Source organism: Prinia subflava, chromosome 7 (assembly GCF_021018805.1).
Source record: "Prinia subflava isolate CZ2003 ecotype Zambia chromosome 7, Cam_Psub_1.2, whole genome shotgun sequence".
Lineage (NCBI taxonomy): Eukaryota > Metazoa > Chordata > Aves > Passeriformes > Cisticolidae > Prinia > Prinia subflava.
The window spans coordinates 5,481,735-5,506,598 of NC_086253.1; the positions used below are offsets into that span (position 1 = coordinate 5,481,735).

Sequence of the window (24,864 nt, forward strand, 5' to 3'; positions counted from 1 at the left end):
GCTAGTGGTCAATACATTTTAAAATCAGTCCTAAAGCCAGCATGTAGCTATGAAACTGTGGTTTGGGTTGGTTTTTTCCCCTACACTTTCTAGCGTGGACACAAGGCAACAGGGTGTTATTGTGAGAGGCAACAATGCTGAGATGGACCCTGCTCTACTTGTTCCTCTTCCCCAGAAGACTCCATTCAGTGAGCCACCCGTAAGTATGGATACACAAAAATAGATTCTGGGGTGATTTAAACATTCATTTAAAAAAATAAGATTAAATATGTAGAATTAATCACTTTTAGTGCTGTTTAGTGTACTCCTCCATGTTAGACAACCACAGGAAGCCACCAGACATCAGAATGTGTAGGTGACCAGCCTGCTAAGTAAAACACAAACCGCAGATAAAGATAAATTCGAGTATTCCTTTATTTGGGGCATTGATTCTCATAATTCTGCTCAGCTGGTATGCACATATTTATTTTTAAAAAGTACAGGCATTGCAGATTTATGTTCCAAAACCCAGGCCATGCCACACGACCACTCCCCTTTCCTAGAGATGTGCAAACCCAAGATTTCTACACATGAAGATTCGTGCGGTCGTGGTACTTCTGGTAGGGGTCATCAACGTACCAGTTCCTTCTTTTCCAGAAGGAAGTGGTCATTTTATCCAGGAGCTTACACTGTGTCCTCGTGCACAGCACAAACTCCCTCAAACGCTTCTTCTGGGCTGCCGACTTCTTCCACAGCTTCTTCTTATAGCCAGACTGTCAGGAGAAAACACGCACAAAAAAACCTCAATTCTTAGCAGGTCACTGCAAATGCACAAACACAGCCACACTGCTCAGCAAACCTGGATAAATCCCTCACTTTCAGCAAAATGGGAGTCACTCCTCAGAGCTTTTTTAACTTCCACACCAGCCACTGCCTTCCAAGGGAAGGAGAACAATGACACTTTACACTGGCTGTGAAGAACAGGCTGTCATTATCCACAAAACCTCACCTTTCTCCTGACCCAGAGGCCATTGTGCAGCCGGAGGAACCTTTTCACCACAGATTTCACACTTTTCCTCTTTCCCTTCCGTAAGCTGCAGTAGGTGAGAGTCCTCACTGGCTGCTGGAGTAAACTTGGAAGTAGAGGCGTGACACTAAAAAAACCAAATCAACCCCAAAATGGGGAGGAAAACAACAGGAATGAAACTTTATTTTCTGAAAGTAATCATTGCCTTTATCACACATAGAGAGATCAGACGGGCTGTGGCTTGTTTGAAGGGTAACAAGGACTCCTCTAAAATTACAGCACAGCACCTAATGGGTGTAGAATACCAACTGCAGGGCTGAACTCTTGTCAAAACTCAGCTCAAAGTTATTATTCCACATTGAGCACCTTTTTTTTTTTAATCTATTAAAAGCAGTATAACATTCAGAAGCCAATATTCAGCTGTTACTTGGATTCAGAAATTACTTTTAGAATATTAATCACAAAATAGTTTGAGTTGGAAGGAACCTTGTAAATCATCCTCTCCCACACCCATCAGCAGCACGAGAAACAGTATTGATTACAAGACTAATTGTAAGATCTGGCTGCAAGGAACATCCTAATTTACCTCCTGCTTCAAGCATTAATGGTGACTGAAGTGGGAGGCTTTGGGGCTGACACAGAGCCACTGCAGAGTGCAAAGGTGTCCAGGAGTGTCAGACTGATATATATTATACATGTGTGTGTATGTCTGTATTTCTGTATGTATTTTATCTGTATAGGGGATGGGGTCAGTCTCTTCTCCCAATAGAGAAACAGGACAAGAGAAAATGGCCCCAAATTTTGCCAGGGGAGGTTCAGATTGACTCTAGGGAAAGCTTTCTTCACAGAATGGGTTGTCAAGCACTGGCACAGGCTGCCCAGGGCAATGGTCAAGTCACCATCTCTGGAGGGATGTAAAATCTGTGCAAATGTGGCACTTGAGGACACGATTTAGTGGTGGCCTTGGCAGTGCTGGGGTAAGGGTTGGGCTTGATGATCTTAGAGGCAATTTCCAACCTATGATTCTATAATATTCACATATATATGGAGGAATTTCAACATATATACTACACATATTATATACATTATATAATACTACTTATTCTATTATTGAATATAACATAGACTATTAAAAATATAATATTAATACACACGATGATAACTTATATGCTATAGGCTACATAATAAACTCACTGTATATTACATATTATGTAATGCGCATGCAGTGGAATAAAATGTATATTCTTGAATGTATTTATGTATAAATATATTTTAATATGGACATCTTTCAAATTATTTATATTTATACGAAACAGTATGATGCATATAAAACATTAAGGTAAACAGATAAAAAATATATTTAGTACATGTATACACAAGATATAAAGAAACTCCTCCATATATATCTGAACCCCCTTTTAAGGGTGTTTTGCACGAGGGAGGAGCAGCGCAGCCGCACCTGCTGAGCACCGAGGGGGTCCCTGCCCAGGGCCGGTTCTCGCTGAGCAGCCGCGGGGTCCGGAGCGGGGCCGGGGCCGGGCCGTGCCCCACGCACCGGGCGGAGGGGCCGCAGAGCGGGAGTGCGCGGGGGGCCCAGCGCCGCAGGATCCCTGCGGGGACACGGGAGAAACTCAGCACGAACGGGAGAACCTCAGCACGAACGTCCCAGCCACACACCCCCAGCCCCGCTGCCGACACCACCCCGACACCGAAACAGCCCCAACACCGAAACCGGCCCGGTACCGACCCGCCAGGGCCCCGCGCGCCGCCGCCGCCGCCATGGCCACGCTGCGCCGGGCGGGGCCGCGCCGGGTCCCGCCCACGGGGCTGCGGCCGCACCGGCGCCGGGGTCCCGCATGGCCCCGGATCCCTCACCGGCCCCAGGACCTCGCCCACCCCCAGAGTCCTTCTGCACCAGTCCCGGTGCCGCTCCGCCCCCCGCGCACCCGTCCCCTTTAGTGACCGGCACACACCGATCCTCCACCCAAGAGCTTTGAATCCTGATACTAAAGTGTCCGAAATGACCTCACCAAGTGGATTTAACTCGTTGTTTGTGGACATTACTGTTTTTTTCTCTTCAGAAATCTAGCCGGGCTGGTTGAAGGATGAGATAAAAATTACTTCTGAGAGGTCTGAGCGACAGGTTTATGAGCGAGCTGTGAAAGATTACAGCTGTAAATTGTTAAAAATAAACGCTATAAAATGTGCTGTGTTACATTCAGGGGGGACTGGAGCATCTCTCTCCTGAGGAAAGGCTGAGACACCCCTGAGAGGGAACCTCACCAGTGTCCGTCGGTGTCTGAATTTATTTGCACGCTGTCAGTGCTCGGGGCAGGGACCGGGCTCTGCTCGCTGGCGCCGGGCACTGAAGGGGCGAACGGGCAGGAGCCGATGCCCGGAGGTTTCCCGTGACATGCGGAGGAACTTTACAGCGCAGTGAGCGAGCCCTGAACAGACTGCCCGGAGACGCTGTGGAGTTCCCCTCACCGGAGATACGCCAGAGCAGCCCGGTTGCAATCCTGTGCCGTGTGCTCTGGGATGACCCCGCTTTAAGCAGCGAGGTTGAATCAGACGACCAACTGTGGTCCCTTCCAACCCGAACCATTCGGTGATTTTTATTTTTATTTTATTCTATCCCGCCCCGTCCGCCCGCGCCCGGAGGGTCCCGGGCGTGCGCGAGCTCTCCTCCGCGCACGCGCCCCCGCGCGCCGGAACCACCCCGCCCCGGCGGCGTCGCGCGCCCCGTCCCCGCCCTCCCATTGGCCACGCGAGACCCGTCACGCGCGGCCGCCCCCTGGCAGGGCGGGAGCACCTGCGCACGCGCAGTGCCCGCTGAAGGGGGGGCGGAGGCGGCGCCGGCAGGACCCGCGCAAGGCGCCTTCCCGCGGGCCGCGCCGGCCGCCGCTCCGAGCCATGCTGCGGGCGTGCCGCCGAGCGGGGCTCGCCGCGGCCAAGCAGGTGAGCGTTCCCCGCGGGAGCCCCGCGACCCACGCCCGCTGTGACCAGCCCTGAGACCGGTGCGGCTGGGCCAGGCCAGGCCTGCGGGGAGGGGGGAGCCGCTGTGACCGCGGCTCGGCGCGCGCTGAATGACTCCGCACGCGCGGGCCGCGATTGGCTGCGCAGCCTTTGACGGGCGGCCGCCACCGCCAACGGGAGCGGGGGGCGGGCGCTGGTGCCAGGGGTGCACTGCCAGTCCCAGCGTGCACCGCGGCAGGACAGCGCGGGGTGGAATGAGGCACCGGCGCAAGGCACGCCGGGACTCGTAGTCCTTAACGGGGTGCTGCGTTGCTTGCTGGGTGCTGTAGTCTCGGCCGCCATGGCCACGCCGGGCCCGCAACTCTCCCCTGCCGCGCCCGGCCCGGACCCCGGGGCAGCGCCGGGAGCCGCGGGCATGGCCTGGGGACCGGCGGGCGCTCGGTGGGTACGCGCTCGGCCCGCCGGCCCTGCGGATGTGTTGCGTGGATGGGTGGCAGGCGCGCTCCCCGGCGGGGAAGGACGTGACCTTGCCTTGCCGGCGCGGCCTCCCGCCCAGCCCCTCCTGAAAGGGTCCGGCCGCCCGAAGGGTCGGGACCGGCGCGCCCCGGTGTGTGGCGTGGGGACACGAATGGTGTCAGCGCTCGTGTGTGAGGGGATCCTTCTGTCCGCACAGTGGGACACGGAGTGGGCACAACGCGATGCCGAGGGCAGAAGTGCCCGTGGCACTCGTGCTGTGTGTCCTGGACCTTTGCCTCTCCTTATCAGCAGAGATAAGCACGGTGATGTGCCGTGGAGCCTTTTTAAAAGCAGTAGGCCAACTTTAGGAAGCCGCAGGGATTTATAGGTGAGGGTGACTGCTTTACCAGGGCCCCAAATTGTGTTTCAGCTGCCTGATAAAAAATAGCCTGCTTAGATCACTTTTATATCCTGCTTTCCATCCCAGTGTTCATTACCCTCTGTTCACACAGTTCAGCAAAGGAGAAGCTGTACATTCTTCCCTCTAAACCCCCTGCAGCAGCTGCGTTCCCTTCTCTGCTCTGTAGGGTTTGAGAGACCTTGGGTCACCTGATACCCACTGAAGAAAGGCTCTGGGTTTGCCTGGCTGTGGAAAGTTTTGTCTGGAAGCTGAGAAGACAGAAACCAGGCTTTGGCAGATATTTATCACTTGAGGCTGTTTGCATGTGCTCACCCTTTAGCAGAATGTGTCTGGAATGACTGTACAGCTCTGGAACAGCCAGGGTGGTGCCTTGCAGCTGGACGTTGGGTAGCAGGCTATAAATATTTGATGGAAGACTCACAGAGTGGTTTGGATTGGAAAGGATCTTAAGACTTTCTCATTCCAAACCCTCTGCCCTGGGCAGGGACACCTTCCACTATTCCAGGTTGCTCCAAGCCCTGTCCAGCCTGGACTTGGACACTTCCAGGGATGGGGCATCTACAGCTACTCTGGGCAATCACCACATTACCCTCACAGGGGAGAATTTATCCCTAGGAACTGTGCAAACAGAGATGCCACAGCAGACTCTGAGGTTTGTTATCTGTACCACAGAGCTCGTGGTGGAGACTGAAAACTTCATTCATTCTTTCCTACTGTGAGTTCTGTGTGTGGAGCATCAGTAAACCTCTTAACAAGTAAACTGAAGTGGCTTTGAGAGAAGGGGATCTTCATCACTTCATCACAGGAATGTTTTCTGCTACATGTGCAGAGCTGCAGAGAGACTTTTCTCTTACTTGAAGTATTTTTTAAGTTTCCTGTGAAAAGAAGCAGGGCTTTTAGTAAAAGTGTGATATTTTGCAGAAGTCTTGAAGGATGGGAAATCAGAGTTCTGTGGTCAGATGTTCTTGTTGTACCTGACCTCTGCCTTAATGAAGAAAAACTTCTCTGAAGTTTCTGGTTTGCTTTTTGTGTTTAAATGCACAAATCCCACGTTACAGAAATTCTGGATCAGGATGCTCGAGCCTGATGCCTAAGAGAGGTTGAGCTGGAACTGAATGAGCAGAGGATGGTGTGTGCTGGCCATGGTTATTTGAAATTACACATAAAGTACAAAACTGCAAGGCAAATTTAATTTGTTTAATGATGTTCTGCCTGCTGTTCCTGCACTGAGCACTATGGCAGGGTGAGCTCACATGGATATCCTTAAATGTCCCTAAATCACTGGGGCTCATAAAATTAACCAGAGTGAAGGTGTGATGTGCCCTGCAAAGTGATTCTTGTGGTGATTAAATAGTAGATAATGAATATGAAATAATAAGCATTTAAGAAGTTGAGTGAAATAAATATCATGTAGAACTGCTGGAGGAGGAGGAAGAAATAGAAACAGCTGCCCTGCAGTGCCCTTGCTCTGGGCATCCTTGCTGTGTCTGTGCTGCCTCATCCAAATAAATTTCTGTCTTCTGCAGGACAAGAAGTTGTTTATTTCTGCCTTTTGAAGTCTACAGCAAAGCATGTGTGATGTATTTCTCCAAAATTCTTTGAGGCATTATAACAAATAAATGACAGGGGTGTGAAAATTTACAAACTCCTGGAAATGTTGCAAAGGGGAGATTAGAAACTACCTGCTAGTTTCCAAATTATGGTGGTACAGCAAATATAAGGAATATTATGGTGGCCAAAAGAGAGCAATGCTTCTTTTAAAATTGATTTTTTAAAAAAATCAGTTATTTTTGGAGGTATTAGTGTATCTAGATATAAGAGAGGAAAAATTGAACTTGGGCTTCTGTTCATAAAACGTGAGTACCTACAGATTTTCATTTGCTGTTCCACTGGCCAGCTGTGGAAATTCGTTGTGATGTCTTGAAAGATGGAGTTGGTGAGGGCTTGTTTTGGGTTTAATTCTGCTGCCATTGCTCCATGTGTGAGAGTCCAATGCCAGAGATGGAGGGCCTGTGTTTTGGTTCCTCTCATCTTGATGAAAAATAAATAGAAATGAGGATTTGGCTAATTCTAGAACAGTCCAGCTTGGAAGAGATCTCAAAAGATCATCTGGTCCAAAGGGCATCTGGACTAAAATCAGTAATCCCTAAAAAAACCCCTCCTGGTGTATAAAGCATGATTTCTGAGCTAAGAGAGGCAAGTGTTCTCTGCTTTGGTGACTCCCTGAGCACAGCCTGACTCCAAGGGCAGGAGCTGCTGTTTCCTGAAGGTGTAGAGCCAGATGGATCCAGTGATGTTTGCCATCAGCAGGTGTAAGCAGGGATTTTAGCCCTGAGCTGGCCCAGCAGGCAAGTCCAGCCCCAGCAGGGATGTGGGAGGGATAACCTCCAGAAAGCCTGGCCAGGAGCTCAGAAGTCAGGGCTTATTTCCAGGGGAGCACCAGGCACAGCAGCTTAATCCCAAAGTGTTGGAAGGGACTGGGAATTCAGTCTGAACTGATGAATAGAAAATCAGGGGGTTTTCCCTTCTCAGTTTATTGCATTGAGCTGTATGCATAATTCTGGATTGTTTTGCTCCTCCTGTACTTCATGGTGTAATAGGGACATACTGAGAGTCAGGAGCACATTCAGGAGTTGATAACAAAATGATTTTATTAGTGAAATTCCCCTTGAAAGGAGTGGTGAAGCCTCAGGAAGTGCTCCTGGAGAAGTCAAGTCAGAAAATCAAAAACGCTACAGAATATATTTATTATTTTGTTGCTCTTTCTATCCATCACAATCCAGAAAACCACCCACAGTGAGGGTTCCTGAAGGTCTCAGGGGTAAAAGGAGCTTCCCCTTGCTGTACATGTGCTCCTGGTACTAATTAAAAATGTTTTGGCTGCCTTTGTGGAAAGAATAAGAATGTAGTGTTCCTGCCTTTTCCTGTCTGTGCTGTTGGACAGGGATAGGACCTAAACCACAGGAGTTGTGCATGTTATTGCCATGTGCAAAAGGAAATAGAGAAACTTGTCTTCTAGGGTTATGTTGTAGTGAAGCATCTCCCAGTTTTTTCTTTTTTTAAGGAAAAAATTCCCTGTTGGGCAAAATACCTCAACTGTGGGAAAAGTTCTTTTTCTGCCTTGTACTTTGATTTCTCATGAGACCTGTATTCCCTGTTAGTAATTCCCATGTGGGGAAAAAACCTCTGAGGCCAACAGTGTCTTCTATAAGCTTAGAGTAGCTTAACCAGTTCTTCAAATAAGATAAAAATCTTGATCATGTGGATTTTGTTAAGTAGAATATAATAAAGTATCACTCCTCATATACTAATTTAATTTATCTTATAATCTGATGTCTGTCTGGAAAGCATACATGTTATTAATTCTTTTAAAGAAGAGGTCTTGGTTTGGAAGCTCAAGGAGAATTTCTTGTATATCTTAAGAATTAAAAATAGTTTTAAGCATTTAAACAGCTGTTTTTGTGTTCTGCCCTGGTCACGCTGAGCGTGAGATTGAAGTACATCTGAAGTGTACTGCCCAGCTCATAAATCAGCAAAATAAATGCAGAAAGAAGCTGGGCTAGGAGTTTGTTCCTTTTCATTTTTCAAATTTTCAATTCATTTCTCAAAGAATTCAATGACTGTTTGAGACGCCCTTAACCTGGAAGCTGCACGTGGGAAAGCTCTCGGTGTATTTACAGAAAAGAGCCCGACGTGTTCTAGTGCCAGTCAGAGCTTTCCTGCAGTCACACCGAGGCTGTGGCAGTGGAGCGCATCAGCCTCGTGCTGCTGCTGAGGGGAGATGCCTCCCTTGGTGCAGGGAGGCCTCCTTTAATGGATGGATCCCTGCTCGGGTGGGTCCCTGCTCGGGTGGGTCCCTGCTCGGGTGGGTCCCTGCTCGGGTGGGTCCTGCTGACGCTGCCTCCTCCCCCCGCAGAGCAGCCCGTGTGTGCGAGCCTCGCCCCGTCCATCGCGCCTGGGCCGCGGATACTCCACCCGCCCCGGAGAGTCCGGGTACGTAGCGGGGCTCGGGGGGTGGAGCTGCTGCATGGGCCAAGAGGGGGTCTGCTCCTTGTTCCGTGTGAGAGCAGACTCCTGGCACTGGGATTTTCGTGTGGGGTGGGGTGTGTTCCTTGTTTGGTTCAGTCAGATTTAGATAAAGAAAATGAAGGTGGTCAATATTTATCGTGGAAGCTGCAGGCTGCCATCTTACCTTTGGGTTAGTCACTAGCCAGTGTTGTACCAGGGGTGGAGCTGATTTAAAGCAGGTTCTTGGTTTGTTGGCAGGTTCTGGTCCCCAGCTGTAGGCTGAAGACTCAAACTGTTTGATGTTTGCCATATATTATAATTTACATCCCTTTCACTCTTCTTTCCTCCTCAGCGTTTCCGTGGGCAAGGTCATTGGTGCGGGTCTGCTGGTGGTGGGTGGAGGGCTAGGTGGGACCGTGCTGTATGCCAGCTATGACAGACAGTTCCGGGAGAGCGTGGAGAAGGCCATTCCCTACTCTGACAAACTCTTCGAGATGGCACTTGGCCCTGCACCTTCCAGCACACCAACTCCAAAGAAACCAGTAAGTGTTTCCCGTTCACCCCCACACATTCACTTCTCTGGTTTTTAAAGAGAGTGTCTGCACTTAGGTTTCAAATTCTGATTAATTTTGCTTTGTGCTAAGAATTTTAAAAATTCACGAATTAAGTTTCCTTAACTTAAGGTTTAAGAATTACAAACTCAGTTCCTACTTGGTGCTGCAAAAAAGGGATGCTTGTATGTTTCCCATTATCATCTCATGATTGTGGTGTGTGGGTTGTAAAACTTATTTTTATTTACAGTAAAATCATCTAATAGAATCCCAACTGAATAGCTGCTCTGCTTATACTCAAAAATAAAATGGGGAGAGAGAGAGGCAGGTGACAGGCTGGAATTTAATTGCTTTACCAGAGGCTTAGTGTAGTTAGTGGTGTAGCAGAATTACAAAACTTTCTCTAAATGAACTTGTTTTAAAGAGGACTGAGAACATTCTTGAATGAGTAAAGATTTGAATGGTACAGAGCCAGGCAGAAGCATCATACTTTGAAATCTTAGTGGCACTACCCTGGAGAAAGGAAAATCTGATACTGCCTTTGGCACACCTCTGGAAATTGAAACCTGGAAGTTTCTCTGCCTCTGCATATGAAAGGAAACACTTCCCAGTAATCAAGAATACTGAAAATCTGCTCTGGCCATAGTCTTTTTGAGCTTACAGAAGCCATTTGGCCTTCAGGAAACTCCAAATATTTTAAATTGAATTTCAAAAGCTGTTCTTAATGAGTGGGGGAATATCAGTCAACAGAATTTTCTCTATTCTTGTTTTAGCTGCACTTTGTGTTATCATCCAAGTTCTTGGTGCCTCCCAGGCATTAGGGAATTTTGCAAAGCAGATTGATCAGCAGAGTTACCACCTCCCCAGTCATGGCTCTAACTCAGATAGTTTTATTTTTACCTTGTGGCTTTCCACAATGGATGTTAAGGGATTAATATCATAAAAGTCACAGTACTCTGCGTTTGAGTGTTTATCTGCCACAACCACCAGCATCTGAAGCCTTTCAAAAGGAAATCAGTGAAGCCAAACTTAGGGTTTTATGCATTAAACATGCTCAGAAGTGTTTAGATTATTTGGGAAATAAAATTACTTGGTTTTAATGAATAAGTTAATAAACATTTGTTTATAGTGAAAACTGCCACAATTCTACCTGCATTTTTGGAGAGGTGAAAGTTGTAAAGATTCCTTCTGAATTAAAAATCAAGTCAAGACATTAGATGGGTGTTTTCATTTGCACTTTGAAGCTCAGTTTTATGGTAGACACCTGGATATGGAAAAGTTCTTTTCCACTATACTGGATTTGGTGAAATCCAAGCTGTTTGAAAAACTGATGCTATTTCTTATTTTCAAGATACATCAAGGTCCTCTGAAGATCTCATCTGTAGCAGAAGTGATGAAAGAATCCAAACAGCCTGCTTCCAAATCTCAGATAGACAAACCAGAAGCTGCTGCTCCTACAGAGGAAAAAGGAGGTAAATTAATAGAATGTCATGTATAAAGAAGCAAATGACCTAATGATCTCCTGTATCAAATATATTAGAGTAGATTAAAATTGTCCTTTGAATGGTTGAAGGTAAATGTCGTAATTTCTTAGAATTAATGTTTTTTTTCTTTCCAAGTCATAGCATTTGTCTAAAATGGCTTTAGCTTTCTTTTCCCCCTGTATTTTTTAAGAAATGTATTTAATTTAGAGGCTATTTGGAATCTAAGATAAATAATGACTAGTCTGTGTAGTTTAGATATGAGACTCAGCAGGAACAGAACTTCAGGTGCTGGACTCTGAAGCTCTTGCAAGCACAAGACACTTCATTTTGGATAATTACTGGGCTACTATAAAGCCAGATCAAGTGGAACTCGTTTAGAGAGGAGCAGTTGTGCTGTCTTTTTATGTTATCACTAATGGCTCTGTGTATGTGTAACTAATATCTTGTTGCTGTTTATCCAGGACATCATCTTCTTCTGGAATAACAACATCCATAACAAATTAATACGTTTTTACAGAGGAAAAAATTCATCTTATATCCCTGTTATTAGATTATAGCACTTAGCATGGAATGGTTGGGAAGGGAGCTTAAAAATCATCTCATTTTAACCCCTGCCAAGGGCAAGGACACCTTCCATTAGACCCAAAAGGCCCATCCAGCCCAGCCTTGAGCACTTCCAGGGATGGGGCAGTCACAGCTTCTCTGGGCAGCCTGGTCCAGTGCCTCACCACCCTCACAATAAAGAATTTCTTCTTAATATCTGATCTAACCCTGCCCTCTGTCAGTATGAAGCCCTTCCCCCTTGTCCTGTCACTGCATGCCCTTGTCAGACCATCTCCAGCTCTCTCTCATGTAACCCCTTGTAGGTACTGGAAGGTATTTGAAGGTCTCCCTGGAGCCTTCTCCATGCTGAACACCCCCAGCTCTCCTAGCCTGTCTCCATAGCAGAGGTGCTCCAGCCCTCTGAGCATCTTCGTGGCCTCCTCTGGACTTGTTCCATGAGGTCCATGTCCTTGTAGTGTGGGGGGCCCAGAGGAGGATGTGGCACTGCAGGTGGAGCCTCAGCAGAGCAGAGGAGCAGAATCACCTCCCTTGACCTGCTGCCCACACTGCTGGGGATCCAGCCAGGACACAGGTGGTCTCTGGACTGCCTGTGCACATGATGAGGTCATGCTGAGCCTCTCATCTACCAGCACCCCAAAGTCTCTCCCGGGGGCTGGTCTGGATCCATTCTCCCCCCAGGCTGTGTTTGTGCTTGGGCTTGCCCTGACCCAGGTGCAGGATGTTGACTTTATCTTGTTGAACTTGCTGAGGCTCACACAGTTCCCACCTTCTGAGCTTCTCCAGGTCCCTGTGGATGAACATCCCTTCCCTGCAGCGTGTGACTGCACAGCTCAGCTGGGTGTCATAGCATCAGTGCCACTGTCCAGGTCACTGACAGAGATGTTAAACAGTCCTGGTCCCAGCAGTGACCTTGAGGAACACACTCACCACTGGTGCCCTCTTGGACATTGAGCCACTGACCCAGTTCCTTGAGTGCCACCATCCAGCCAATGCCAGTGATTCATCCATCAGATCCATATCTCTCCAGTTTAGACATAAGGATGTCATGCAAGACAGTGGCAGATGCTTTCAGAAATCCAGGGAGATGATGTCACTTGCTCTTCCCTTATTCAGCAGTGCTGCTCCCTCAGTGAAGGGCCTCATCTACTCTGTGATCCTGCTCAGGCAACGTGGAGCAGACCCCCATTGTAATGTCACCTGTCATTGCCCTCCTTTGAATCCTGACCCACGAGCTCCATGCACTCCAGTTGGTCATTGGCAAGGAGGGTGATTGCACTCCTTGTCTCTCCTGCCAGGCCTTCCTAGAGAGCCTTCATCCTTCCATTCCATCACTCCAGTCACAGGAGCCATCCCACCCTGTCTCCCTTTTCCTGGGTGCCCTCTCCCAGCAGCTTTGGTTTAAGCCCCTCCTCTCCATGCCCCTGGATGAAGATGCCAGGGCAGTCGTGTGGCAGATGGAGCCCGTGTCCCCAGCTGTACTAACTGCTGTGTTCTGCAACTGTTTGACAGCAGGCAAGGCTGCAGCACAGATCATCTCTGCAACGGGGGTGGCCGTGTCGGTGCCAGCTCCAGGGATACAGACTGAAGAAGGTGAAAAAAATCATGTGAATGCAATGAGGAAACCCCAAACCCTCTAGTTTCCCGTGCATGCATTCTTGCTTCTGTGTTATATTTGTCATTGTTTAAAGGTGTGAGTTTCTGTGCCTTGTGCAGAAAGCTTCCATCATCTGTTAAACAGATTTTTAACACGGTGAGAGCTGCTACTGATAGGTGTGAGCACAAGAGCAAAGCCTACCTTTTGCCTCTGCCCTTGGTGGCTTTGTGATTGCTCTTCAGTAGGGCATTTATGCCCAGGGACAAGTGAAGAAACTCTGTTTATTGTTAAAGCCAACAAGAGACACCAGCCTCGAGATGATGGTCTCTTCCAGATGAGACTAGATCACATTAATTCTTTAGTTATGAACACATTTCATAGAAAGCATTCCAGGGGTAAGTACATGCTGCAGAGTAACATCAGCATTATTCACAGGTGACCTGAGGGGTTTTGTTGCAGCTTGAGGCTGGGAGCTCTGGGCTCTCTCCTCTTTTCAGATGCAACTTGCTGTTCATCTTGAGAGCATGAGTTAGGTCAATTCTCACTCTTAAAGGCATTTTAAGTGGCTGTAGGCAAGGGAATAGAGTATAATTGTGATCCACCATAACCTTCTCACTCATCCTCTGCTGTTTTGGTTGGGCTCTGTAACAATGCCAGAGGAGAACTGAAAAAAAGCAAGAGCAGAGATTCACTTGAAATGTAAACTTGGCTCTGTAATGTTTCTCACTTCTTGCTTTGCCTTTGACTTCAGAGTCTTTTGTAATTTTGTAACTAGACAGTGGAAAATCTCCAAATGCATGTGAGGTCTCCATGCTCTTGTCCTTAAGTTGTGAGACTGGCCTTTGTAATTACAGATAGAAAGATTTTTCAGTTCCAGCATTGCTTTGAGCAGAAGTGAGATTTACAAAGTGATACCAGCTATAAAAATCAGTTTTGATAAAGTTCCTTTTATACAAGTAACCTCTGTACACTAATCTGGACTCTCTACTTCAGCAGTTTGACTCTTCTTTTACTTCTGAATAGGTAAACAACATGAAGGTTCTTTGAAAGAACGGCCACCAGAAGAAGTTGCAGCCCGGCTTGCCCAGCAGGACAAAGAGGAGAAGGAGAAGGTGTCGGGTGAGCCCACACTGTCACTGTTCCTGTGATAAATAATGTTCCTAAAATAAATAATGTCAGTTGTAATAAATAAACAGTTCATCCACAGGACAAACTGTGGAATTGCATTGGCTTTACAGTCCTAAGCTCCCTACTCACCTCTTGGCTGTTGTCCCTGTGTTGAGGTGGCAGAGGAAGTGGTGGTGAAGTTTTTCCACCCGCTCAGAAGTAACTGAGAATTGAAGAATAATGAATAATTTGAGGTTGGAATGGACTTCAAGGAAGACATGAAAATTCACTTGTTTTCTCTTAAGAACCATTAGAGCAAGTGAACACAGGATATGCCTCACCCCCCTGCAAACTCGTGGGACAGGCCTTCCACTGGGTGGAGTTTTGCTGACTTGCACCTCAGTACCCCTGCTGTAAATGAGGAGAGCATTCTGGTGACCTCCTTCTGTAGGGGGCTGTTTAGTTCCTAACCTGACCAGCTCTTTTACATCATAGAAAATAATACAAGAGATGTAGAAGCTGTACCATGTCATTTTACTAATTATAAAGTCTTTATTGTTTAGTTGACTGAACTTCTTCTCCAGCCCTTGCAGCAACTCTAGAAGGAGCCTTAAACACAACTGCTCGTGCAACCCTTCAGGCTATCACTGCCCAGGAGTCAGCTGTGCAAGCAGTGAATGCCCATTCCCAAATCCTGAAGGAGGCCATGGATGATTCTGAGGTAAATTGGACAAGTGGGGACATTTTTTTCTTTTTCATTGTGTTCAGCAAAACTTCACTCTGAATTAAAAATAAACTTACAATGCCTTTACATTTATCACAGCTTTAACTTATCTTTCCACTTGTGAAATGTGGTAGAGTCAAATAATACAGTGATTTTGAATTTTATTGTTTCTTTTCTTTTTTTCCCAACTCCTCTATTTTCTTTTTGCAAGAAGAAAATTTAAGTTAAGACATTAATAGTGTTCATACAGTCTTTTAATTAATTTTATTTTAATTCCCAAGACTTTTTTTACCTAATTAAGGTCACAGTGTCCACCCTGGTTATTCCATTGAACTTAGTCCCTTTGCCAACATCCTCTTGCTGGATTGTTTGTTTCTTGTCAGGAAATAGGAAGGGGATGTACAAGTGATAACATTTGTGGTGTGCTTATGCCAGAATTTGTGTGGATCTGCCACTGCCCATTCACTTCTGGAGCAAAGAGAAAATTCAGTTGTTAATCAGTTAGCAGGGACATGGGCAACCAACCAAGCACTCAAGACTTAATCAGTAGTTAGTAAAATAACTGCCTTAAGAGATTGCTTTTAAACTTAATTACTAAGCTTAATTTAAAATCAACCGACTTTAAAGTATTATGGTACTTTAGGTAATAAGCTTAAAAGCAATTTTAAAGTATTAAAATACTTTAATACATGACAGATTTCCCAATACATTGTGCACCCTACCAGTGAGTCTCATGTAAGCTCTTTGTGAATAAAGACCTGTGGCTCAGGAATAAAACTATTAAGAATCAAACAAAACCAAAACAAAATGCTGGAAGAGAAACATCACTTGCAAAGCTTCCAGCTGTGCTGTTGAAAAACACAAGAGTGGTGCTCAGTTTGAGGGAAATGCTCAGTGACATGTGAATCTCTGCAGCTTCCACTCTGTGCTCTCTTGTTCAGTGATTGTCATGACCCTAATGAGGAATTTGTTCTTCCCAGGATGCTGGGGGGAAGAAATCCTCGCAGTGGCGCACGCTGGAAGAGGCGCTGAAGGACCGCAGGAGAGCCGTGGATGAAGCCACTGACACCCTTCTGAAAGCCAAGTGAGTCGCTCGATTTAACCCTTGGAGGAACAAGTGACATTGCTCATGTGAGGGCTGGCAAACACCAGACGAGTTTGTAGGAAGTGTGGAGTTGCCTGTGCTCATATTGAATGATCTTTTGTACCACATCAGAAAATGGTTTAATACTCATTAGCCATGAGCATTTTAACTTGACACGTGCAAACCTTGCGTGCCTGTGCACAAAGTCCTCCCTGTACCAGAGAGTCTGAAACAGTCCTGTTCTTTATAAGAACTTGTTTATCTCCTTACTACTAACATAGAGTGCTGGTAAGTTCAAGTGAGATTAAAAAAAAAAAAAGATTCACAGTCTTTTTAGTATTATTACTGAAAAACTTCGTTAGTAATAAACCTATTGTACCTATTGTAAAGACTTCAGCCTGGAGAAGAGAAGGTTTTGATGGGACGTTCAAGCACCCCAACACCTAAAGGGGCTACAAGAGAGCTGGGGAGGGACTTTTGGAAGGGCAGAACAAGGAGGAATGGCTTCAACTGACAGAGGGCAGATTTAGATTGGGTATTAGGAAGAAATTCTTCCCTGTGAGGGTGGGGAGGCCCTGGCACAGGCTGTCCAGAGAAGTTGTGGCTGCCCCATCCCTGGAAGTGTTCAGGCCAGGTTGGATGGGGCTCTGAGTGACCTGTTCCAGTGGAAGATGTCCCTGTCCATGGCAGGGGGTGGAATGAGATGATCTTTAAAGTCCCTTCCAGCCCAAGCTGTTTGAGGATGACTCCATGACTGCACTCTGTGTATTGAGTCAGTTACATCACCCGCTTCTTTTAGCTGTAATGAAAAAATGAAACCTTGCAGCATCCTTTGGCAGTTCCCTGTGTCACAGACTTGCTTTTAAGCAATTAGATTTTTACTGAGCACATGCCTAAGAAAAACTTGAATTCTGAATGGCAGCACTGCTCATACACAGGGGTCTGTATGACCTGTGCTGATGTGCTCTGAGTGTGGACTGCAGGCATGGAAGGAGCAAAATGAAATTACAGTATCTCCAAGATGCCCTTGTAATGAGGTTAGAAATAAATTTGGAAACCCTTTGATACTGCTGAGAGGGTAACATCATCCTTGAAGCTGCATGGTTGCTATCACCTTATAAACTTCCCTTATCTTTGATGTTGCTGTGCTGGTTAGAATTAGTGGGAGGTGTAATTGAGGTTTCATTATTAAAACAAAGCTAATGCAAACCGCACGTGCACCAGCTGTCATTCTCTATTGCTCTACTGGATATCTTTGCTTTTGTTTATTTTCTTAATTTACTTATTTTAAAGCTTGTTCCTTGTTCTAATGAGGTTATTGGAAACCTCCATTGGTTTGAATGGATTTGGAAAAGGAACATTTTTTTCACTTTTTCCTTGATTTCTAATTGTGCTAGAGGAAAGCATTTCTTTCCTAATTACAAAAAACCATAATCTATCTTTACAGAGCCCTATAAATTCTCTCCCATCCTCATTAATCTCCACCAGTCACCAAAACACTTCTGCAAGCGTAAGCCATCTATTTAAAAATGTTTCCTTGCTGCTGTTACATGCTGGAAATGTCTGCTGTCTAATTCTAACCTAGTTTTACTAATACTAACTCCTTTCAGTGAACTTCCATCTCCCCTCCAGCTAAATCCTGAGTACTAATTGCAGTATAAATAATTCTCATTTTACATGGAATAGCCACACTGACATCTTTAGGTTTCAGGCTGTGGGAAAAAAGTAATCCTTAGTCAAAGTGTCTTAGAGTTGGTAGATAGGAAGCACCAGTAGAGTTACCCAGTAGTTCTTGCTGTGAATACCAACAGCACAAAGTAAATTTCCTTTGGGGTGATAAGCCCTGCATGTGTTACACTTAGCAGCTGCTTCTCTTTTCAGAGAGGAGTTAGAGAAGATGAAGGGGATCATTGAGAACGCCAAGAAGTCTCAGCTGGCAGGAGCCAAACCTCACATTGCTGCTGCAGAAGAAAATCTCCATCATATGATTGTGGACTTGGACAATGTGGTGAAAAAGGTAAAGCTTCCTCAGACTGTTTATAACTGCCCCTAGAGTAGGGAGTCCTTGGCAACTCGTGCAGACCAGCCATTCCTAAATCCTCTGCAGGGGGTGAGATACTTCATAGAATCACAGAATATGCAGAGTTGGAAGGGACACATCAGGATCTCTGAGTCCCAGCTCCTGCACAGGACACCACAAGAATCCCACTCTGTGCCTGAGAGTTTGTCCTAATTCTGTGACCACTTCAGTGCATTGTGAATTGTAAATCCATCCTCTTGTAGCTGCACTCAGGCTTTGAGCTCATTTATATTGTCAGTAATCAGACAGGGCAAGATCTTCATGAGAACTTGAACTCTGTCTTGAAAGAGTCTCCAGGTGGCTTGATGGTGCCAGTCCTTTCTGTTGGCAGCTTGCAATTCTTCCCACTTGATTTTAAGATAATTTACCACAAGGTTAGGGAGGAGTTCAACGTGTGCTAATGACTTGCTGGTAAATCACTTTGCAGTTCAGAAGGCTGGGAAAGAAATGTAAAGGTGAAGTTTATCTCCCTTTGAGAGAGCTGGTAATTCATCAGGTGTGTTTGGATAGTGGGAACATCAGAACTCTCTGAGGGTGGCAGCAATCACAGGCATTGCTTACTAGGCCTGTATGATGGCTGTGAGCAGAGAAAAGGAGCTGGAGATGTTTTAAGATACAAACTGAATTCAGGATACTCTTGGTCCTGTCCAGGTTACAGACTGGCTATGTAGTTACAGTGGGCATGTGAGGCAGAATGGATTAGTGATAGTTCCAGCAAATAATTACTGTGTAAGAGAGGTTTAGTATCACAGGCTGGGTTTTTGTGCTCTCCCAAGTGAGTTTGCCTTGTTGGCCTGGGGGTTGATATGTGGCAGTATCCCAGGGCTTGGCTTTAAATTGTATGTGCCTTAAATTTCAATCTCTGCCTTGAGAAACAAATGAATCCCATCTTTGTTGGTTCCAGGTTCAGGCAGCCCAGTCTGAGGCCAAGATCGTGGCTCAGTACCATGAGCTGGTGGCCAAAGCCAGGGAGGAGTTCCAGCGGGAGCTGGACAGCATCACCCCCGACGTGAAGCCTGGCTGGAAGGGGATGAGTAAGTCTGCACTGCAGAGGAGTTTTACCTCGTGCCTGTTGCACTGTGCTTTGTAGAGCTTGGCCACTCAGTGTCCAGCATCCCAGTTTTCAAATTTGCACAGTATTTGGTTGGTGTGAAGTGGAAATAATTTCACAACTAAACAAAATAATCTAAAGCAGGTGTCATGAAGAGAATGAGTTCTGTCTGTGCTGTATGGGAAGTATCACAAAACGTAGCTCTTGTGTGATAAATGTATTGGTTGTATGAACATCCCTTCCCTGGTATTTCAGAAAGGGAACCAGGTCATTCCAGATTTCAGTCAAACCTGTGTCAGTCAGTAATCAAATACTTGGTTCACTCTGTGGTTAGAGGTACTATAAAACACCATCGTTACAAGGTGATAAAGAGCTCCCTGAATTTTCCTACATCATCACTGAAACTGAGAGGTTTAATTGTTTACACCCTGCCTGCCCCAGTGCATTTTATTTCTGCACTGAACTGACACAGTGACACAGCAAGAGCCAGTGCTGCACAAAAGCAGTGAACATCAGCTCACCCCAGTAATGCTCCCTGCACACTCCTTGCCACAGGTGCCCTTGCTCACCTGAGCTGCTTCATTTTAAAGACAAGCTGAGTGGCAGGAGGTGGACTCTGTGTGTTCACCATGACTGGATGAGCTCCTGCAAGAACCCATGTGTGATGTATCCATGGAACAATTACTGTCTGTGGTAGTTCAAAATATTAGTTCTCTAAAAACCCAACTTTCCAGATATTTCCACTCAGGGTTTAACATAAATTTGCTAAGTGATCTCAGACTTTTCTAGCTGATGGGTTCAGAGGCAGCTGTTAAGGCTTTATTTCCAAGTTACACATTTTTTTACAAGTAATAACTTCTGTATTTGAAAAAAACTGTATGGCCTTAATATTTCTCTTGAAGTATACAATGCAGAATTATGACAGATTTTCTTAATGCTACTTTATGCTCTAGGAATGTGGACTTCAGTCCACAAAATAATTTTCCTGGCTAAATGAATTCACCAGACCTTTGGAATGGTCAATTTTCATTTAAAAAACAGCCAACCCCACACCCAGTATATGTAGGGAAAACATTTGAAATTAACAAATTGTTTGTGGAGTTTGCTTTTGGGATGCTATTAGTTCTGAAGAAAAAAAACTTATTTAGGCTCCCTTGGGATGGAGCTGCCTTTCCTTGCAAGGATAATATCTCGGGTTTTGTGATCCCTGCCCTTCTGTGGGAGGAAAGGGAAGCTCATTGTAGCTTCCACGTGCCCCATTTCTTACTGGTGTGCCCTGCTGAAGCACATGGGACAGACTTGTTGGGGTCCCTGACTCTCACTGCCACTGGGGAATTTGTTTCTTGACCAACTGCTTCTGTTTGTAAGAACCTAGAAATGCCAGACTAAAATTTCCAGTGTCTTGTTGTACTTTCCTACCTCAAACTTCTGTTCCTTGCTTTGGCTGAATTCAAGTGTCCATCTGTGGGTTCCCAAAGGTGATTTTAGTGGTTGGGATGTCTTGGGCTCCATCTTGCCTGTAATACAGAGACTTTTATATTCCACACACTGTCCTCCCTGAATTCCTAAGGCCTTGGTCTCATGTTTAAGGCACTGTAGATAAGCTCTTTGTTTCTATTTTACTTTTGCATGACTGCCTTGCTGTAGTGAATGTGCATTAACTTTCCCACCTTCTTTCTGTTGCAGAGATAACTGACCTAGGTGAGTTACTGTCACTTGTTCTCTTCCCTTGAAAGTTCTCTCTTCTCTTTGTCCTTTTTTATGTTTGTGTGGGGCATGGCTTTAGGTTACAGGCAGTTATCAACAAAGGGTGGAATGTGGCATCCCTAGAACATTTCAGGCTGAGGTATACCCTGGGATCCTTTCCAGTCATTTTACACACTTGGCTTAAACCAGGAACTGATCTTTTTGTAACACTGTTAATCCAACAGCAGAGCTTGGTGCTGCTGCTCAGCGTTCCCACTGCACACTGAGCACCACTGCTCCAAGTCCTCTGTGCCAGTCCTGTGTCCAGCACTCAGAGCCAGGTGACTGCAGGACTGTGCAGTCTTGCTTGCTTTAGACCCTGCAGGAATGCTTTCCCAAGCAGTCCCAGCGTTCCATACAGATGATTTGCCTGGCAGCCAGTGCAAAGTGAGCTGCAGCGTTTTATAAAGCCCTTCTCAGGTCACCAGAGGCTGCAGAGGGAGCTTGGGTCCTCCTGTCCCAGGTACAATGTGGTTATTGTGAATTGTGCAGCCCTCTGAGAAGCCAAACCTGAAAGGTGCAGTCTGGGGTCAGGAATCTGATTCGCAGTTGATCTGAAGGACTGCTGAAGAGAGAATGTAATTCTGTCTGTCCCTCACAGTGACATTCCTGCTGCTCTGTGTGCTGGCAGAGGGGAAAATACGTGGTGGTGTAAAAACCAAGAAATGACAGAGCTGTTGTCAGTCTCTGAGTGACATGGATATGGAAGTGTAAATTATAGGTGGGAATAATTTAGAAGAAACCAAAATCATTTCTGTCCTGGAATACAAATAACAGTTCAGAAAGTGGTCTTGGGTGGGCAAAGGGCTTGAAGTGCTCAGAGACCTTCCCTAGAACAAGCCCCTGGAGCCTCAGAGTGCTGGAGAGGGGGGGGGGGGCACTGCAGAGGTTTCCCTTGGTTTCCATGCCCTCCCTCACAGCCTGTGTCCCCTCAGCGGGGCAGCTGTCCACAGACGACCTGAACTCCCTGATCGCGCACGCCCACCGGCGCATCGACCAGCTGAACAGGGAGCTGGCCGAGCAGCGCGTGCGCGAGCAGCAGCACATCGAGTCCGCCCTCGAGAAGCAGAAACTGGAAGATAAAAGAGCATTCGAGGCAGCTGTGGCTAAAGCCCTGGAGCGTTACAAGAACGAGATCGAGCTAGAACAGGAGAAGAAGGTAAAGTGGCATGAAGCACCTGGTTAAATCTTTGGCTCACAAAGAAGGTAGAGCAGTGAATGGAGAAGCCCAGAGGGACAACTGGGATGTTCTGGGTGGTGGGAGATGGACAAGGGTGACCCCCAGGCTAAACATGAAAAGGAGATGGTGAGCAAGGAAACTGCTGCAAAGTTAGAATGTTAAAGTTATACAGGCAATGACTTTGTGAAGTTACTTGTCTTCAAGTTGGAGATAGGATTATTGGATCAAAATAAATCCTGGAATGATTTGGGTTAGAAAGGACCTTCAGGATCACCTTGTTCCAACCCCCTGCCATGGGCAGGGACACCTTCCACTCGACCAGGTTGCTCCAAGCCCCGTCCAGCATGATCTGGGGAAGGGGTTGGGGCAGCCACTGCTTCTCCGGGCACTTTGTGCCAGTGCCTCACCACCCTCACTGAGAATTTCATTGTTGGGTCTGACCTTGTGTGGCCATTATAGTGCTACACAGGGAAAAGATAATTTCTCTTTGTTTTGGAAGCTCATTTATAAACCAGCTTCCAAAAGTGTTTGATTTGACATGTTTCTGTATTTTTATACATTGTTTTGATAGCTGCACTAAGTGCCCACTGAGTAACCAGCAGTTCCTCACATGGCAAACCATGAATCTGTTCCATAACACCTTTAGGAGAAGGCTCAGCTGTAAAACTGGACCTGTGCAGGTCTTTAGGGTGTAAGGCTGTGTCAGTGCCCCTGCTCTGCCGTGCACCCCAGTGCTCACTGGTGTGACACTGCAGCAGTGTGAGGAGCAGCTGAGCAGCAGTGGTGCATTCATTGCACCCGTGTGTGTGTGTGCAGGTGGAAGAGGTGCGGGAGGTGATGGAGAACGAAATGCGGACGCAGCTACGGCGCCAGGCTGCCGCCCACACCGACCACCTCAGGGACGTCCTCAAGATCCAGGAGCAGGACCTAAAGGTGGAATTTGAGCAGGTAAGGGAGAGGAGTCCCCAGGGGAATTGAGGGGATATTGAAACCCTTGCAAAGCACACGTTTCATATGACAAGAGTCCTGAACCATGTTCCAGGGGACTGAAATGGGGGCTCGGGAGGTGATACAGAGTGCCTCAGTGTATAGGTTTTATTCAAACTGGTCTGAAAAGCTTTTGCTATTGGTGGTTAATTTTTGACACAAGTGCAGTAACTGTTAAATTCACCCCAATAAGGTTTCTTACTGGTATACTGTATTCACTGTTTGCATTGACCATAGCAAGGACAACAGATTTATAAAAATGTGTCTTAAAAATAAGGCAAATATTAAATAGCTGTTTCTGTTTCTTGTATTGCACTGTTTCAGAACCTGTCGGAGAAGCTCAGTGAACAGGAGATGCAGTTCAGACGCCTTACTCAGGAACAGCTCGACAACTTCACCTTGGATATCAACACTGCCTACGCCAGGCTGAAGGGAATTGAGCAAGCAGTCGAGAGTGAGCACTGAATTCTTCTTTCTCTGAGGACTAAAACTGTTTTCTGTAAAGGCCCCTTGCCCAGACTTGGGTGTCTAAACCCAGGCTTAAGGCATGTAGCTCACACTGCTGGGCACCCAGCAAATCCCACACGAGCAAGTCCGAGGTGGTTCTTCCAAAATTTGTTTTGTTCTAGCTCTAACCTGTGGGACAGACTTGTTTCAGAGCATGTGCTGAGGGGGCAGTGCTTTGGAAAGCAGAGGGCGGAGAGGGATGGCTGTGGCCGCCTGTTCTCAAAGCCACGTGTGCCCAACTGAGAGCCCCTCTTGGCTTCCCTTGCAGGTCACGCAGTGGCAGAAGAGGAGGCCAGGAAGGCCCATCAGCTGTGGCTGTCCGTGGAAGCGCTCAAGTACTGCATGAGGTCGGGCACGGGGGACAGTCCCACGGAGCCGCTGGGGAGCGCGGTGAAGGCCATCAGAGCCAGCTGCGCCGACAACGCCTTCACGGAGGCCTTAACGGCAGCCCTGCCGCAGCAGTCGCTGACGCGGGGCGTGTACAGCGAGGAGGCGCTGCGGGCGCGCTTCCACACCGTGCAGAAACTGGCAAAGCGCGTGGCCATGATCGACGAGACCAGGAACAGCCTGTACCAGTACTTCCTGTCCTACCTGCAGTCGCTGCTGCTCTTCCACCCGCAGCAGCTGAAGCCGCCGGCCGAGCTCAGCGCCGACGACCTCGACACGTTTAAGTTACTGTCTTACGCCTCCTACTGCATCGAGCACGGAGACCTGGAGCTGGCGGCCAAATTTGTCAACCAGCTACGAGGAGAGCCCAGGAGGGTGGCACACGACTGGCTCACGGAAGCGCGCACCACCCTGGAAACCAAACAGATCGTGGATATCCTGACAGCGTACGCCAGTGCTGTGGGGCTGGGAACAACGCAAGTGCAGTGAGCTGGGAGTGGAGCTGTGCAGGCAGTTCAGCTGTTCTGTGCCAGAGGGAAATCCAGAAATCCCACAATCTCCTGAGGGTTCAAACAGAGCTGTTGGCAGGGGCTGGAAGCGGTAAATCAAAGCACGGGTACCCGTCTTGTTTCCTTGCACTGTATTTAATTTCACCATCTGTTGTATTTTTATTGGTTTTAAGTTGTCCTGACAACCAACTTCAGGAAGCTTCCCTCCAATTTGTGTAAGAATTAATGTTTCCCCATCTTACCAAGTGGGCTTGTGATCCAACCAAAATAATGTTTGTAACCAGCCATTAATCATTTGCCACTTTGTCAGCTGAATAAAACAAGACTTCAACCACTTCTTCCTGCTGTTCAAGTCTCCTGTTTAAACATCACCTATAGCTGGGCAGTATAAAGCTCAGTCTTTCTCCATGACCTGAAGAGCTAAAACTCTAATTTACTTCTT

The 24,864-nt window shown here is 46.8% G+C and overlaps 2 protein-coding genes across 7 annotated transcripts; one reads left to right on the forward strand and one right to left on the reverse strand.

The window, feature by feature from the left end:
* Positions 1-396: 396 nt before the first annotated feature.
* On the reverse strand, positions 397-2,906 carry MRPL35 (mitochondrial ribosomal protein L35). Its single transcript, XM_063401443.1, has 4 exons — positions 2,754-2,906; positions 2,466-2,616; positions 989-1,133; positions 397-752 (listed from the first exon to the last, which is right to left on the reverse strand). Exons 1-4 carry the CDS (start codon positions 2,785-2,787, stop codon positions 564-566), a joined length of 519 nt encoding a protein of 172 aa, XP_063257513.1. The 5' UTR covers positions 2,788-2,906; the 3' UTR covers positions 397-563.
* Positions 2,907-3,708: 802 nt separating this feature from the next.
* IMMT (inner membrane mitochondrial protein) lies at positions 3,709-24,760 on the forward strand. 6 transcript variants are annotated; one of them, XM_063401435.1, is made up of 15 exons: positions 3,709-3,964; positions 8,776-8,852; positions 9,220-9,409; positions 10,770-10,890; positions 12,976-13,056; positions 14,084-14,179; positions 14,752-14,888; positions 15,872-15,975; positions 17,857-17,992; positions 18,960-19,089; positions 20,793-20,807; positions 21,788-22,011; positions 22,849-22,980; positions 23,344-23,473; positions 23,795-24,760. In XM_063401435.1, the coding sequence occupies exons 1-15, from the start codon at positions 3,920-3,922 to the stop codon at positions 24,400-24,402; spliced, it is 2,226 nt and encodes a 741-aa protein (XP_063257505.1). In that variant the 5' UTR covers positions 3,709-3,919; the 3' UTR covers positions 24,403-24,760. The 6 variants fall into 6 exon arrangements, with proteins under 6 accessions (XP_063257505.1, XP_063257501.1, XP_063257502.1 ...); XM_063401431.1 differs by having other exon boundaries at positions 12,979-13,056; XM_063401432.1 differs by lacking the exon at positions 20,793-20,807.
* The last annotated feature ends 104 nt before the right edge of the window (positions 24,761-24,864 follow it).

What these genes read in the sequence shown, in the direction of transcription:
- MRPL35 (XM_063401443.1), bottom strand. Translation starts at nt 2,787, where the DNA reads ATGGCGGCGGCGGCGGCGCGCGGGGCCCTGGCGG. An exon ending in GGCGCGCGGGGCCCTGGCGG is followed by an intron (nt 2,617 to 2,753) that starts GTCGGTACCGGG and finishes GTGTCCCCGCAG; the next exon opens with GGATCCTGCGGCGCTGGGCC. An exon ending in ACCCCCTCGGTGCTCAGCAG is followed by an intron (nt 1,134 to 2,465) that starts GTGCGGCTGCGC and finishes TGGTTTTTTTAG; the next exon opens with TGTCACGCCTCTACTTCCAA.
- IMMT (XM_063401435.1), top strand. Translation starts at nt 3,920, where the DNA reads ATGCTGCGGGCGTGCCGCCGAGCGGGGCTCGCCGCGGCCAAGCAG. An exon ending in CACCAACTCCAAAGAAACCA is followed by an intron (nt 9,410 to 10,769) that starts GTAAGTGTTTCC and finishes CTTATTTTCAAG; the next exon opens with ATACATCAAGGTCCTCTGAA. An exon ending in TCCTACAGAGGAAAAAGGAG is followed by an intron (nt 10,891 to 12,975) that starts GTAAATTAATAG and finishes ACTGTTTGACAG; the next exon opens with CAGGCAAGGCTGCAGCACAG.